The sequence below is a fragment of the Podarcis gaigeae genome (assembly GCF_964106915.1).
Source record: "Podarcis gaigeae genome assembly, chromosome: 11".
NCBI classification, from domain to species: domain Eukaryota; kingdom Metazoa; phylum Chordata; class Lepidosauria; order Squamata; family Lacertidae; genus Podarcis; species Podarcis gaigeae.
In genome coordinates, this window is record NC_139687.1 from 64,441,827 (window position 1) to 64,458,324 (window position 16,498).

At 50.2% G+C, this 16,498-nt stretch overlaps 1 protein-coding gene across 1 annotated transcript in view; it reads left to right on the forward strand.

The window, feature by feature from the left end:
* The window catches only part of LOC310827069 (phospholipid-transporting ATPase ID-like), a 76,057-nt gene that overhangs the window by 44,631 nt on the left and 14,928 nt on the right, over window positions 1–16,498 (forward strand). The window contains exons 13-21 of the mRNA XM_083702649.1: window positions 2,485–2,693; window positions 3,558–3,601; window positions 3,993–4,158; window positions 6,125–6,313; window positions 7,421–7,536; window positions 8,344–8,508; window positions 10,341–10,452; window positions 11,568–11,673; window positions 12,565–12,709. Of these exons, the coding sequence (XP_083558775.1) occupies window positions 2,485–2,693; window positions 3,558–3,601; window positions 3,993–4,158; window positions 6,125–6,313; window positions 7,421–7,536; window positions 8,344–8,508; window positions 10,341–10,452; window positions 11,568–11,673; window positions 12,565–12,709 (1,252 nt within the window). The remainder of the gene's footprint in view (window positions 1–2,484; window positions 2,694–3,557; window positions 3,602–3,992; window positions 4,159–6,124; window positions 6,314–7,420; window positions 7,537–8,343; window positions 8,509–10,340; window positions 10,453–11,567; window positions 11,674–12,564; window positions 12,710–16,498) is intronic.

Sequence of the window (16,498 nt, forward strand, 5' to 3'; positions counted from 1 at the left end):
TCAAGGGTCCAAGGGTTGAGAAGCAAGGAATCAAGAAGCCAAGGTCCGAGGATCAGGAAGCAAGAAGCCAAACTCACCAAGGCAGGAAGCGTGTTGCTGTGGCCAAGAGCCGAAGGGAAATGCTGACCTTATATCCCTTCCCGGCTCTTGCCACCAGTCCTGCCAAGCCCTACTGGTCACAGAGCCTGGCTCCGGCACACACTCCTGACAGATCTCCCGTTTGGCATTCCAGTCCCAAACGTGGAGGGCTCAAGAGTCCCAAGCCATCGTGTCCTCATGCGCCTCTACCCTCACGGGGTCTGGTCTGGCAGGGCAGATGTGGCGATGGGGACTCCATGTGCATTGGGAAAGGAATGGGAAACGAGACTGTCAAGATTGTAATACCGTTATAGTGGTACCTCTGGTTACGAACTGAGGCCCGTTCATAACCGGAAACTGTTCTTATCCTGCGGCTCGCTTTCGCGAATGGTGCCTCCCGCCGCACGCACACCTCTGGTGCGTGATTTCCGCTCGCATCCTGGGGCAAAGTTAGCAACCAGGAGACCTACTTCCAGGTTAGCGGAGCTCGTAACGTGAAGTGTGTGTAACCAAAAGCGTTCGTAACCAGAGGTACCACTGTATGCAAATCAATGCTGCGAATGCACTTGGGATTGTATCTGAAGTTACTTCTACCCAGACCGATGACTCGCTCAGCTCCATTAATATCAATAGGTCTACTCTGAGTAGATGGAACATTGGCTACAACCCACTGTTGTGTGCAGTTCTGGTTGCATTGCCTGAAAAAGAATATTAAAAAGTTCAGAAAACGGTAACCCAAAGATCAAGAAGTTGTCACGACTCTATGAGGAAGTCAGTGGTGGAGCAAGCCGATCCGGTGCCCGGGGTGGCATTCATGCCCTGTGCCCAGGGGCGGGGCCAGCTGGGGCAGGGTGCTCTGTGGGGCCTCCAAGGAGTCTGTCCGCCTCCTCCCACTCAGCCACCCTACAGCTGGGGGAGAGATGTGTGGCTCGGGCGCACTGCAGGCCCCACGGTGAGTGCTGCCCAGCATTTTGTCACCCCCTCAGTGGTGGTACCCGGGGCGACCTGCCCCTACTGCTCCGGAGGAAGTTACTGCATTTGGGATTTTTGAGTTTAAGGAAGAGGCCAGCCCAAGAGTGAGCCGAAAGGAGTGGGAGATGTCCCAGCATGCACTGCTACTCCAGCCCTACTTTCGCTTTCTGGGCACCAATAGGGCCAGCCCCCCCCCCCCTTCTGGCGTGTTTCCTCCTCTTGCCCAACCAGGGCAGGCAGTGTGCTCTGGCAGCCCAACCCTTGGGGTGGGGGAAGGAGGAACCACCTCCTTGGCAAGGCTGGTGAGCTTTTTGAAGGAGCTCTGTGACTCTCCTTTGACTCTGCAATGATGGCGCTATGCCCAGGCTCCGACTCACCCGCTTCCTTCTTCAGCGGACGTGGCATCGCCCTTACAGTGGTACCTTGGTTCTCAAACTTAGTCCGTCCCAGAAGTCTGTTCCAAAACCAAGGCGTGCTTTCCCATAGAAAGTAATGCAAAATGGATGAATCTGTTCCAGACTTTTGAAAACAATTCCTAAAACAGCAAATTAACATGAATTTTACTATCTAATGAGACCATTGATCCGTAAAATGAAAGCAATAAACAATGTACTGCAGTCACACAATCAATCTATCAGTAGCTGAACTGGGTTCCACACAGTCACAGAAACAAAACAAAAAAGCCGCAAAAACAAAAACGCAAAATAAATAGCAGAAACAGACAGACCTCATTGTAACACTCAAACTGGAAGTGTAACACTCAAAATGGCGCACGTTCGGCTTCTGAATAAGGTTTGCAAAATGGAACACTTCCGAGTTTGTAGTGTTTGGGTTCCAAGTTGTTTGAGTACCAAGGCGTTTGAGAACCAAGGGACCACTGTACGTCATGGGGTCCAGCGGTGTGTGTGCATGTGACTTCTGTGTCAGGGGAAGGTCAGGGGGTGAGGGAGATGGAGCCGAAGTCCCTGGCCAGACACCTAGGAAGGCCTTTTCCTTCAGGGAGCAGCCGGTTCCGGCTTCCCAGCATGCGCTTGGGCTGCAGTTTATGGACTACATTTCTGTCCCACCCTCCTTCCTCCAAGTTGCTCAAGGGGGTGTGCAGAGTTCTCTCTCCTCTCTTTGGTCCTCGCATTAACCCTGCGAGGTAGGCTGAGAGACGGCGACCCTGGCCCAAGGTTGTCCAGGGAGCAGCATGCTCAAGTGGTGCCTGGAAAGCTGGCCTCCCAAATCCTAGCATGCCGTTCTAACCACTGCACCGCGCTGCCTCTCTGTGTGCACAGGCTGCACACGGGTCACCCGTTGATCCCGCCCCGCCCCCCGGAAGCAGCATCTTCAATGGCCCCTTGCATCTTGCAAAGGGACCCCAGGCGCCAGGAAGCTTTTCCTGCCAGGTCTCCCGCCCATTCTTGGTCTCCCCTCCTTCCTCTCGTTCAGCGTAGAGATAATCCGTTTGGGCAACAGCTTCTACATTGAGTGGGACCGCAAGATGTACTACCCCCTCAATGACACCCCTGCCCAGGCCCGGACCACCACCCTCAACGAGGAGCTGGGGCAGATCAAGTACATCTTCTCCGACAAGACGGGGACCCTCACCCAGAACATCATGGTCTTCAACAAGTGCTGCATCAACGGGAAGATCTACGGTAGGGGGCGCTCTCCTGGGGCTGCTGCATCCCTTCATCTCTTTGAAATAATTTTTATTTGATCTTACAAGTGTAAGATTATAACAATATAAAATACATATCCATATTTAGGGAGTTCTCCCAATCTCTGCACCTTCCCCTCCATGGCTCCAATTGTCAACTTTTTCGATTGCATATTGTTCCAGAATCCATATTTTATGTCACTCCATTTTGTCCATAGTATCTGTGTTACTGCAATCCTGCTAATGCTTTCATCTGCTTACAGCTGTCTCCCAGATATATTGTAAATTTCCCCCCATCCTTTATTAAAGCTTTGGTCTTCTTGATTCCTGACCTTTCTGGGCAGTTTTGCCATTTCGGCATAGTCTAATGGCTTAGTTTGCCATTCTTCTCTGCTAGGGACTTTGTCTTCTTTCCATCTCTGGGCTCATAACATCCCTGCGACTGTCGTCGCGTACATTAAAAGTCTTGTGTGTGTGTGTGTGTGTTTTTGGGTTGTTGTTTTTATTCTGATTATTTATGTTGTGATCTTTTCTGTGAACTGCCCTGAGACCTCCAGGTATAGGGCGGTATAGAAATTTAATAAATAAATAAATAAATTCAATAAATAAATAAATAAATAAATAAAGTGCCAATACAGGAACCATTCAGACCTTCTGGAGCCCCACACCTGCACCTGTTTTTCAATGCCGGCCTGGTGTCTCACCTGCTTCCCAATGGGCAGTTGTAGATCCTCGGCCAGGGTCCCAAAGGTGCCCGGGTGCCCTGGTCGCCCCGCTGGCACAAACTGGCCCAGGCCCGGAATTCACAGCCAAGTGTGCGTTTGTTGTCATCTCAGCTGGGCTCTGTGCTTCTCGCCCACAGGGGATGTCTTTGACTTGGACGGACAACGGGTGGAGATTACGGAGGTAAGGGGCTGCGAGGGGTCAAAGGGTGGCAGGCAGGGCCACTGGGCATTGTTGTGGTTCCAGCCCTGCCCAGCACTTGCCAGGACGTATCCCAGTGTGGGGCTGAAGTGGACAAAAGGAATTTCAACTCCCCCCCCCCTTGTGCCTTGAGCTTCCCTTCTGGAAATTTCCTTCTTCCTTTCCTCTCTTGGGGGAAGTTCTGGACCTTCTGGGTCAAGGCTGCCATTGCCCTGGAGTTTGGCAGGCTGGTCCCCAGAGCAGCCAGCTGCCTGGGAAGAATGAGGAGCCTCTGCGTGGTCTTTCGTAGTCTTTGTCCAGCCAGAAGAAAGGAAGGCAGATGAGCCCAGAGACGTTCTCATGGTGGCAACCTTTCTCTCGCCCCCTCTTTCAGAGTACCCCAAAAGTTGACTTCTCCTACAACCCCCTCGCTGACCCCAAATTCTCCTTCTACGACCAAAGCCTGGTGGAGGAAGTGAAGGCGGGAGATGTCATCACCCACAAGTTTTTCCGCCTCCTTTCTCTCTGCCACACGGTGATGCCAGAAGAGAAGAAGCCAGGTGAGGGGGAGGGGTGGAGCTGTGCCTCCTGCCTCGCAGGGGGTTGGACTAGATGACCCTCAGGGTCCCATTCTGCAATTCTGTGGGGAGACAGCACCTCTGGCTCAGAGCAGCAGTGTGGCCTGTGGGGAGAGGAGGGGACCTCGCCTGAGGGTGCTGTGCTGGGGGGCTCTTGCGGGTTGGACTCTGAAGGTCTCATGAGAACATGAAAAGAGCCCTTATGGGTCAGACGCTGCGCCCTGTTCTCACAGGGGCCAAGCAGAAACCCGCAAGCAGGATCCGAACCCAAGAGCAGCGATTCAGAAGGAGGAGGCAGAAAACATGGTAGCCACCCGTTGTCTTCTCCTCCAACATGAATTTGTCTAATCCTCTTCTAAAGCCAGCCAAATTGATGGCCATCCCTGCCTGCAGTAGGAGGGAGTTCCACGGGTTAGCTATGAGCTCACTCACACTTCTGCTCGTCCTGCACCTTCTAAGCATGGGTTTTGCCTTTGCCCTGGAGAACCTGCTCTTTAGCGCTAAATCGGAACAAATGGCAACCTGCTAATGGCTGTTTGTTCCAATTCAGCACCAAAGATGAGGCTATCCCCCAGGAAAGCAGGGAGGCAAACGGAGGTGTGGATCAGCCCTGGGTGCTGCATGAAGAAGATCTTCCTTTTCTCTGTCCTGAATCTTCCCAACATTCAGCATTGCTGGCTGCCCCTGAGTTCCAGTGTTATGAGCAGTGCCAGATTTACATATAAGCTAAACAAGCTCTAGCTTAGGGCCCCACTCTCTTTTTTTTTGGGGGGGGGGCAAAAGATGTAAAGGAAAAAAACTGGATGCACATTTCCAAAATATAAGGGGAAAAACAAATAAAGTAAAACCTACGTACATACAGCAACCATGTTTTGTGTTGTGTTGGCTCCTAGGATGTAAGTCATGGGCCCCGCCTGCTCCCTAAAATATCATGGATTTGCTCCTTTCTATATATAGGGTGCCTCCATTCTGCATGGACTGGTTGCAGGGCAACATGTGCAAAGGGCTGAATTATGAGTCTTTGTAAATTGTGTTTCTGAAGGAACTTTTGTTATTGCCAAATGCCAATGTGTTTGCATTATTAAGTTAGAGCTTAATAATGATTTCACTATTAATATACTTCTTCTTAATTGTATTTCACTATTAATATACTTCTTCTTAATTGTATTTCAATTCAACAATTACTTTGATAAAATACATATTTTGTTATGAGCAAATGGCTTTAGATACCTATTAGGTCCATAAATTAGGGACGCGGGTGGCGGTGTGGGTAAAACCTCAGTGCCTAGGACTTGCTGATCGTATGGTCGGCGGTTCGAATCCCCGCGGCGGGGTGAGCTCTCGTCTTTCGGTCCCAGCTCCTGCCCACCTAGCAGTTCGAAAGCACCCCTAAGTGCAAGTAGATAAATAGGTACCGCTTACTAGCGGGAAGGTAAACGGCGTTTCCGTGTGCTGCACTGGTGCCGGTTCGCCAGAGCAGCTTCGTCACGCTGGCCACGTGACCCGGAAGTGTCTTCGGACGGCGCCAGCTCATGGCCTCTAGAGCAAGATGAGCACACAACCCTAGAGTCAGACACGACTGGCTCCTATGGGCAGGGGTACCTTTACCTTTTTAGGTCCATAAATTACCATATAGCATATATTCAACATAAAAAACAGCGACAATTTGTTGTTGACAAAGGACAGCTGGACATAGAAAGGGCCCCGTTACCTTCAGGAGCTGAGGGCCTCATCCAGCCTCAATCTGGCCCTGGTTATGAAAGAGGCAGAAAACCTCTCCCGGCTCCCCTTTGTCCAGGCCAGGCAACATTTTAGGAACTTTAAGGGCGTCTCTTCTTGGCCGCCTGTTCCTTCAAGACTCCCAAATTGGTTGCTGCGCTTGGGACTTTTCCGCCTCCCCCTTGCAAGTGACACTGCCTCTCTCCCCCCCCCTTGCCCTCCCTGGCAGGTGAGCTGGTCTACCAGGCTCAGTCTCCGGACGAGGGGGCCCTGGTGACGGCCGCCCGGAACTTTGGCTTTGTCTTCCACGCCCGGACCCCAGAGACCATCACCGTGGTGGAAATGGGGAAGACAATCGTCTATAAGCTCCTTGCCATCCTGGATTTCAACAATGTGCGCAAGCGGATGTCTGTCATTGGTGTGTGCCCCCTTCCTCCCCTCCCCCAAACCCCGGGCCTCGCCTGTGATTGGTTCTCAGGGAAATACTCTGCACATGCCCGGGTCTCCTCTTTGTGTCCTGGTGGAGTGGCTCTTGCTGAGTTGTTTCCACCAGCGTCAACCAGCTGGGCAGACTTTTTCGACGGGAGTTTGACTGAATTGGTGCAAAGCGATTTCCACTACCTGCTCGCTATAGAAAAGGAACTTCTAGGGGGCTGGACTCTTGCGAGAGCTCCAGTTCTGACACCCTTTGAGGGACTGCATGAGAAAACCCCAGGAGAGAGAGTGATGCCATGCCCTGCAGTTAGGAAGCTTCTGCCCATTGGCACATCTCACTCAGTGTGGTCTGCAGTGACAACGGGCAGCAGTTGTCCAGGACCTCAGGCAGGGCTCCTCCCCTTCTGCATGCCAAGCAGATCCTCTGGCCCTTCCATCCAGGAAGACTAGATCTTTGAAGGAAGGGGGATGAAATATACTCAGAATCGAGAGTGGATTTCATGCTCTTTATTCAGCTCACAGTGGTGAGGAGGAGGAATGGAAGTTCCCCCAGAATGTCTGCTTTATGTACATTACTTACACAATGGGCCCCACGTGATTGGCTAATTCCGTGATTCTCCTGTAGGCCAATCAGGTTGCAGATTCACTTCCACCTGGAGCTGGTTTGGGTGGCTCCTGTGGACCAATCAGACTGCTGCATTCTGAATCCTATTGTTCTAGGACCAATCAGACTGCTGCATTCTGAATCCTATTGTTCTAGGACCAATCAGACTGCTGCATTTTGGATCCTATTCAACTCAATACATGTTGTTGTTTAGTCGTTTAGTCGTGTCCGCCACTTCGTGACCCCCTGGACCAGAGCACGCCAGGCACCCCTGTCTTCCACTGCCTCCCGCAGTTTGGTCAGACTCATGTTTGTAGCTTCAAGAACATTGTCCAACCAGTTGACGAAGACAACTCAATACATAATAGGGGACAAACCCTCCCCCCAGCCATCTCTGCCTCTCTGCCCGCGTGTCGTGTGTCTGTCCAGGGTGGGGAACGATTCTGGGCACCCTCTCATTTTCTGCCCTTCTTCCCTTCTTCCCAGTGTGTCGCCCCGACGGCAAGGTGACCCTGTACTGCAAGGGGGCGGACACGATCCTGTACGAACTGCTGCACCCTTCCTGTGTACCTCTTAAGGAGGAGACTACCGAGTACTTGGAAGTAAGCTGGCAGCAGAGTTTGCATGCAGAGCCTCCCCAGAGCGATGCCCTTGCGGCTTCATCTTCACCCCAGCCCACCCCCTGGGGGCTTCGTGAGACCCACAAAGAGGGTGCTTTAAGAAGGGGAGTCTCTGGGTGGCTGTCTGCCAGCTCCATCTGGTATGCAGGATGAGACCCTCCTTGCCCGCAGACTGTCTGGCCAGAGTGGTGCATGCTCTGGTTATCTCCCGCTTGGACTACTGCCATGCGCTCTATGTGGGGCTACCTTTGAAGGTGACCTGGAAACTACAACTAATCCAGAATGTGGCAGCTAGACTGGGGACTGGGAGCGGCCGCCGAGACCATATAACACTGGTCCTGAGAGATCTGCATTGGCTCCCAGTACGTTTCCAAGCACAAGTCAAAGTGTTGGTGCTGGCCTCGGTCCAGTATACCTGAAGGAGCGTCTCCACCCCCATTGTTCACCCAGACACTGAGGTCCAGCTCCAAGGGCCTTCTGGTGGTTCCCTCATTGCGAGAAGCAAAGCTACAGGGAACCAGGCAGAGGGCCTTCTCGGTGGTGGTGCCTGCCCTACGGAACGCCCTCCCACCAGATGTCAAAGAGAAAAATAACTACCAAACTTTTAGAAGACATCTGAAGGCAGCCCTGTTTAGGGAAACTTAATGTTTGATAGGTTGTTGTATTTTAGTGTTCTGTTGGAAGCCGCCCAGAGTGGCTGGGGAAACCCAGCCAGATGGGCGGGGTATAAGTAATAAATTATTATTATTATTATTATTATTATTATTATTATTATTATTATTATTATAGGAGTTTGCAGGGGAAGGTCTCCGGACGCTGGTCGTGGCCTATAAGGACCTGGAGAGGAAGTCCTTTGCCGACTGGCAGAAGCGTCACCATGAAGCCAGCACAGCCCTGCAGGACCGAGAGGAGAAGCTGTCTGAGCTGTACGAAGAAATCGAGAAAGACCTGATAGTAGGTGGGGGAGCCCAGGAGGGAAGCCAGGCGCCCAAGGCTCAGACACCGAACAGGAGCAGATAGGGATTGGTCAGCCAGGGTGAGGGTTAGCGGAGATTGCTGCCTTGCAGGGGGTTGGACTAGATGACCCCTGAGGTCCCTTCCAGCGCTACAATTCTGTGATTCTCTCAGGCTTGCAACTTAAGTGGCTTGGAGTGCCGTTGTTACTTGTTTATTTTAATTTGTCCAAGTATTTCTAAACAGTCAACCCATTCAAAAAAAGAGTCATGGCAATGAAGCATAACATAACAAGCAGCCTTGCTTTCTTTTGCTCCAGAGGGAAGGACCCCAACCAGTGGGTTCGAGCTACAGGAAAGTGGAGCCCCTGCCTTTGGTGCCTTCCTGGCTTTGCCTTTCAGATGCTGCCTGATTCTCGCTGCCCCAGTGGAGAGATGTCCTTCTCCCCCCTTTCAGTGTGTGCATCTCTTTTCCTTTTCTGATTTTCCACTCATTAAAAAGCTCTTTGTTGAGCCCTGGGGCTGGACTCGCAATGATGCGCGGCTCCTTCCTGCTCCTGCCTTTTAAGAGTCTATGTGCGAGCGCATTTTGCAAGCCCCTTCCTGATCCGCCTTCATCTGGGACGCTTCCCTGGAGCCCCACAGGCCGGCGGAATGGAGCCAGCCAGGGCTCCGCTGGGCCAGATTGTCTTCTAGGAGGTCATAAGAACATAAACGGAGCCCCCTAGATCAGGCCAATGGCTCATCCAGTTCGGCATCCTCTTCTCATCGCGGCTGAGCAGTTGCCTGTGGAAACCTACTGTTATAAGAAAAAACTGCTCCTTTTCCCATCATGGGGTACCCAAGAGCCTGTATAGAGTCCCAAAATATTGGTAGGAGAAAAATAACAGCTGCCAGCCAGAGAATATTGAGAAGCAAAGCAGCTAGTAAGCCTGATCTTTATTAGACTGTTGCAACAGGGTACTCCCCTCACATGCAGAAAAGGAGGAGGAACCCAGAACAATGTTGTGCAAGCTCTTATATAGACTTTTGAAATTGCCCACCCTGTAGCTCAAGACCACCCCAAAAACATCATCCATACATCACAGAAGGAGGCTGTCCCCAGCAGAAATTTAAGAGTGTTACTTCTCTTCTGTCTGCCAGGATACCCGATAAGGCCTTATCAATTGTTTTTTCTGGTAGCCTGGCCATTCCTTGGAGGTGGTAAATACTATTCATACACAAATCTGCCCTTAAGACAGGATCTGTAAGCGAAAACACAATGGGAAGGCTTTCCCCATTCTCCTCCCTTACTGCAGAGAAATAGTTGAGGTCGCTGGGAGAGTCAGAATGCTTCAGGATTGTTCTTCTTTACTGTTTCAGACATGTGGTTTATATACTCATGTATGTGTTTGCCTTGTACATTTATGAACATTTATTATATATATATATATAGGACCTTAGAATTCCTATAACACTACAAACTGGATCTGAGCCACAGTTTAACCCTGTACTGCGTGACGAAGGATTTTTCTTCCATCCATCCTGAATCTTTCAACCTAGGGGCTCACCTGTCCTTCCATGTCCCATGCTTAGAAGGCAGGAGTCTGAGTGGTTTTTTGTTTGCCTCGCCACTTTCCCCAGAAAACCCGCTCTCTAGTGTTGAATCAGAACAAACATCAATCCACAGAAAACGCAGCAGTCATTTGCTCCAATTCAACTCGCTATAGGGCGGGTTTTTCTGGAGGGAAGCAGCAGGATAAGTGAAAGTCTGGGTGGGCCCCGAACTTCACTGGGTGTCTGTTGGTCACCCCTTTCAGAGCACCCCTTTGTGACCCCCCCCTCTTTCTGCAGTTACTTGGTGCCACGGCCATTGAGGACAAGCTGCAAGACGGTGTCCCACAGACAATTGAGACCTTGGGGAAAGCGCAGATTAAAATCTGGGTGCTCACTGGAGACAAGCAAGGTACTGCCAGAGGGGGAGATGACACACTGCTTTCAGCCCCCCCCAAGAACAGCTGGCAATTGATTCTGCCCCCTTCTGAGGTGCAGCCCAGAATCCTTTGTAACATCACAGGGCGGAAAGAACACTGCAGCACCTTCTCAATTCATGGGGGTGACTTTGGGCCTCCTCTGCTCCCAGAACTCCCTTGATCTGCCCCTGGGTGAGAAACGCCTGGTGGGTGAATCTCAAAAGGGGTGAGGCTGGCCTCCTTGCTCCCACCAGCCGTAAGTCGTAAGTCGTCCTGGAGTTGTCTCAGCAAATGGGAGGAGCTGGGAAAGAGAGGTGGGCTTGGAGGGGCCAAATCCGAGGAATGCACCAAGGATCCTAAGAGGTCTGAGAGAAGCAGAGTAGCGAGAGAGGAGAGGAAAGACAACAGGAGCAAAAAAGAAAGACAAAGAGCACTGAAAAGTTAAAGCCCTTTAAAGCGAGCGCAGGGGGGATAGACGTGGTTTGAAGCACAGGCAAGAAAAATGAGATGAACGGCAAAGAATCCATTTGAAGCATTGCCAGCGCACATTTAACGCCCATCAGCTCCCCCAGAGAATCCTGGGAAATGTAGTTCTCCCCTCCCAGAGCCACAGTTCACAGCACCCTTGCAAACTACAGCTCCCAGGCTTCTTTGAGGAAAGCTGTGAACTTCAAATGTGTTTGAAGCATCTCTGGTGTTTGGGTGGGTTTTCCAAAAGAAGTCCAGCAAGACCGTCTCCAAGCTGAGGTGAGAAGGAGAGTGAGCAAGAAGCTTCAGGAATCCCTGGGCCAATGTGGGGGCGCAGGAGGGGCTCTTGCCTTCCGCCTAGCCGTCCGGATTGGAGGGGCCCTCAGGTCAGCTGAAGGGTCCATCTCAGGCAGAGGCGTTGCCACGAAAGGGGAGAATGAGAGAGGGAGAGTCCGTCCCCCAAGGGGCCAGGGATGGATCCCTCCTGGCCCTAACACTGGTCGCTTGATGGGGTGCATCTCCTCCTTCCTTGGAGCTGCTGAAGCAGAAGTTGGGTGGGCCTCTGCCAGAGATTCCTGCCTTGCAGGGGCCTGGACTAGGGGACCCCCTCCCACTCTGCCATTCTGTGATCCTTCTCCAGAGACGGCCGTGAACATCGGCTACTCCTGCAACATGCTCTATGACGACATGAAGGACATCTTCTTCATCCAGGGGGACACCTTTGAGGAAGTGCGCCATGAACTCAGGTAAAGGCCTTCTCCGCCCTGTGGGAATGTTCAGGGAGGCAGGAGAGGATATATTCTTTATTAATATCCTTCCTAACTTGCGCTAGCAAGTTCCTTTACTTGGCAGAGTTTTACATTCCCCTTTTAAACGTACAGTGGGTAGCTGGTTGCAGGCTTGTTTAAGTTTCTTAATATTAGATTCCTGGTAAGTCCCCTTATATCCCTCTTAAAAGAATAAGCACGCCACCATCTTGTGTAAAATATATATAAGAAGTTTACTCACATTCAGTTCACAGTTGGATCCCTGCAGGCAGACTTAGTTACAAAGTATATACATGTGGATCTATCCTGTATGGGGATAGCTAGCTAAAAAGCTGCTCCAACGATGGAGGAAGTCAAAGAGAGAGAGAGCTGTGTGCCTTGTCCGTTTGTTACCTGGACAGGTACGGTCACGCCCACCTCTAGTCCCACGCAAAGGAAGTATGTCCCATTAGGGAGGAAAAAGGAAGTTTTCTGCTGACAGGACCAAACATCCCCCTCATGTCCACTCTAAGAAAACAAGGAATGTTGTACTTGACTGCTACTTATGTATCACATCTCACATGCCCTCCAGATCCAAGGCTGCCGGGGCTACTAGGCAAGAGGGCCCCTCTCCCCCCCCCCAGCTGCTGGCAGCCGCAGGTGGGCAGAGCGCTGCTGAGCTCAGGCCCTGCTGGGGGGCTACTCCCAGGGAGGAGCTGAGATGGTCTGCTTGTCTACTAGTTAGGGGGTGGGAGTCTGGCTTTGCTTCTTGTCTGCATATTGCTAACGTTTTTGTTATTATTCCCTTACTTCATTTATTAAATTTATGACTGTTTTGGGGAAACTCCCCGCTGGTTTCCGCAGTGCTTGTTATTGTGGGTCTTCTCTTAGGAAAGCGAGGAAGACGATGACGCAGGAGGCCGCCATGGATGACGATGAGATGGACCTCCAAGTCAAGAAGTCTGGCAACTGCAAGGTCTTGCCGGAGGAACAGCCCAACGGGGAATACGGCCTGGTCATTAATGGGCACAGCCTGGTAAGGAGGTGGCAAGGCGCTGTTGCAGGAATCTATGTAAGGGTTGAAAGGAGGGTTGGCCCCTCCAGCGGACATCGTACACCCCCCCCCCACTACCAAAATCAACACAATCACTTCTGCAAATGGTCCCACAAATCACAGTTTTTCCTGTACATTACCAAATGCAACAATTCACTGATAAATGTATCTAAGTTGTTGTTTAGTCGTTTAGTCGTGTCCGACTCTTCGTGACCCCATGGACCAGAGCACGCCAGGCACTTCTGTCTTCCACTGCCTCCCGCAGTTTGGTCAGACTCATGTTTGTAGCTTCGAAGACACTATCCAACCATCTGGTCCTCTGTCGCCCCCTTCTCCTTCTGCCCTCCATCTTTCCCAACATCAGGGTCTTTTCCAGGGAGTCTTCTCTTCTCATGAGGTGGCCAAAGTATTGGAGCCTCAGCTTCACGATCTGTCCTTCCAGTGAGCACTCAGGGCTGATTTCCTTAAGAATGGATCGGTTTGTTCTTCTTGCAGTCCATGGGACTCTCAAGAGTCTCCTCCAGCACCATAATTCAAAAGCATCAATTCTTCGGCGATCAGCCTTCTTTATGGTCCAGCTCTCACTTCCATACATCACTACTGGGAAAACCATAGCTTTTACTATACGGACCTTTGTTGGCAAGGTGATGTCTCTACTTTTTAAGATGCTGTCTAGGTTTGTCATTGCTTTCCTCCCAAGAAGCAGGCGTCTCTTAATTTCATGGCTGCTGTCACCATCTGCAGTAATCATGGAGCCCAAGAAAGTAAAATCTCTCACTGCCTCCATTTCTTCTCCTTCTATTTGCCAGGAGGTGATGGGACCAGTGGCCATGATCTTTGTTTTTTTGATGTTGAGCTTCAGACCATATTTTGCGCTCTCCTCTTTCACCCTCAATAAAAGGTTCTTTAATTCCTCTTCACTTTCTGCCATCAATGTTGTGTCATCTGCATATCTGAGGTTGTTGATATTTCTTCCGGCAATCTTAATTCCGACTTCGGATTCATCCAGCCCAGCCTTTCGCATGATGAATTCTGCATATAAGTTAAATAAGCAGGGAGACAAAATACAGCCTTGTCGTACTCCTTTCCCAATTTTGAACCAATCAGTTGTTCCATATCCAGTTCTAACTGTAGCTTCTTGTCCCACATAGAGATTTCTCAGGAGACAGATGAGGTGATCAGGCACTCCCATTTCTTTAAGAGCTTGCCATAGTTTGCCGTGGTTGACACAGTCAAAGGCTTTTGCATAATCAATGAAGCAGAAGTAGATGTCTTTCTGAAACTCTCTAGCTTTCTCCATAATCCAGCGCATGTTTGCAATTTGGTCTCTAGTTCCTCTGCCTCTTCTAAATCCAGCTTGCACTTCTGGGAGTTCTCGGTCCACATACTGCTTGAGCCTTCCTTGTAGAATTTTAAGCATAACCTTGCTAGCGTGTGAAATGAGTGAAATTGTGCGGTAGTTGGAGCATTCTTTGGCACTGCCCTTCTTTGGGATTGGGATGTAGACTGATCTTCTCCAATCCTCTGGCCACTGCTGAGTTTTCCAAACTTGCTGGCATATTGAGTGTAGCACCTTAACAGCATCATCTTTTAAAATTTTAAATAGTTCAGCTGGAATACCATCACTTCCACTGGCCTTGTTATTTGCAGTGCTTTCTAAGGCCCATTTGACTTCACTACACTACCTGGGGTATACGAGACATCCATTTCTTTCTGGTATAATTCCTCTGTGTATTCTTGCCACCTCTTCTTGATGTCTTCTGCTTCTGTTAGGTCCTTTCCACTTTTGTCCTTTATTATGGAAATCTTTGTACGAAATGTTCCTTTCATATCTCCAATTTTCTTGAACAGATCTCTGGTTCTTCCCATTCTATTGCTTTCCTCTATTTCTTTGCATTGCTCGTTTAAGAAGGTCTTCTTGTCTCTCCTTGCTGTTCTTTGGAAATCTGCATTCAATTTCCTGTATCTTTCACCATCTCCCTCGCATTTTGCTTGCCTTCTCTCCCCCGCTATTTGTAAGGCCGCATTGGACAGCCACTTTGCTTTCTTGCATTTCCTTTTCATTGGGATGGTTTTCGTTGCTGCCTCCTGTATAATGTTGCGAGCCTCCATCCATAGTTCTTCAGGCACTCTGTCCAGCAAATCTAAATCCTTAAACCTGTTCCTCACTTCCACTGTGTATTCATAAGGGATTTGGTTTAGATTGTATCTTACCGGCCCAGTGGTTTTTCCTACTTTCTTCAGGTTAAGCTTGAATTTTGCTATAAGAAGCTGATGATCTGAGCCACAGTCAGCTCCAGGTCTTGTTTTTGCTGACTGTATCGAGCTTCTCCATCTTTGGCTGCAGAGAATATAATCAATCTGATTTCGATGCTGCCCATCTGGTGATGTCCACGTGTAGAGTCGTCTCTTGTGTTGTTGGAAAAGTGTGTTTGTGATGACCAGCTTGTTCTCTTGACCGAACTCTATTAGCCTTTGCCCTGCTTCATTTTGTTCTCCAAGGCCAAACTTGCCAGTTGTTCCTTTTATCTCTTGGTTCCCTACTTTAGCATTCCAATCTCCTATAATGAGAAGAACATCCTTCTTTGGTGTCACTTCTATAAGGTGGTGTAAGTTTTCATAGAATTGGTCAATTTCAGTTTCTTCTGCACCAGTAGTTGGTGCATAAACTTGGATTACTGTGATGTTAAAAGGTCTGCCTTGGATTCGTATCGAGATCATTCTATCATTTTTGAGATTGCATCCCAGTACTGCTTTCGCAACTCTTTTGTTGACTATGAGGGCCACTCCATTTCTTTTGCGGGTTTCTTGCCCACAGTAGTAGATATGATGGTCATCCGAACTGAATTCGCCCATTCCCGTCCATTTTAGCTCACTGATGCCCAGGATGTCAATATTTATTCTTGCCATCTCATTTTTGACCACATCCAACTTACCCAGGTTCATGGTTCTTACATTCCAGGTTCCTATGCAATATTTTTCTTTACAGCACTGGACTTTCCTTTCGCTTCCAGGCATATCCGCAACTGAGCGTCCTTTCGGCTTTGGCCCAGCCGCTTCATCAGCTCTGGATCTACTTGTACTTGCCCTCCGCTCTTCCCCAGTAGCATGTTGGACGCCTTCCGACCTGAGGGGCTCATCTTCCAGCGTCATAACTTTTATATTCCTGTTGTCTTTGTCCATGGAGTTTTCTTGGCAGGGATACTGGAGTGGCTTGCCGGTTCCTCCTCCAGGTGGATCACGTTTGGTCAAAACTCTCCACTATGACCTGTTCATCTTGGGTGCCCTGCTCGGCATAGTTCATAGCTTCTCTGAGTTCTTCAAGCCCCTTCGCCACGGCAAGGCAGTGATCCATCTAAGTACTGGCTCACTAAGGAAACTTCAGAAATTCATATAAAATCACTCCAGTATCGGATTCACACCATTCCAACGTTGTTCTGTTCAGGAAGGAAATGGCTACCAAGGGGGTAGCTTGGGACATGAGGGAGGGCAGCCACCCCTCTGCCTGAGGGATAATCTCTGGCATCCTGACACCTGGGTCAGAGGCGAAGGAAGCTGCTCGGGCACCTGGGTGGCGTACCCAGGGGCAGGGAGCACTGCGGGGCCTCTAGAGTCTGCCTGCCTCCTCCTACTCAGTCGCCCTAGAGCTGGCAGGGAGCGAGCGGGCGCACCATTTGGGGCAGCGCAGAGCCTGCGGGTGCCCAAGCCACTGCGTCTCTCCCAGGAAAGATGTGTGATTCGGGCACGCTGCAGGCCCTGTGGTGAGTGCCA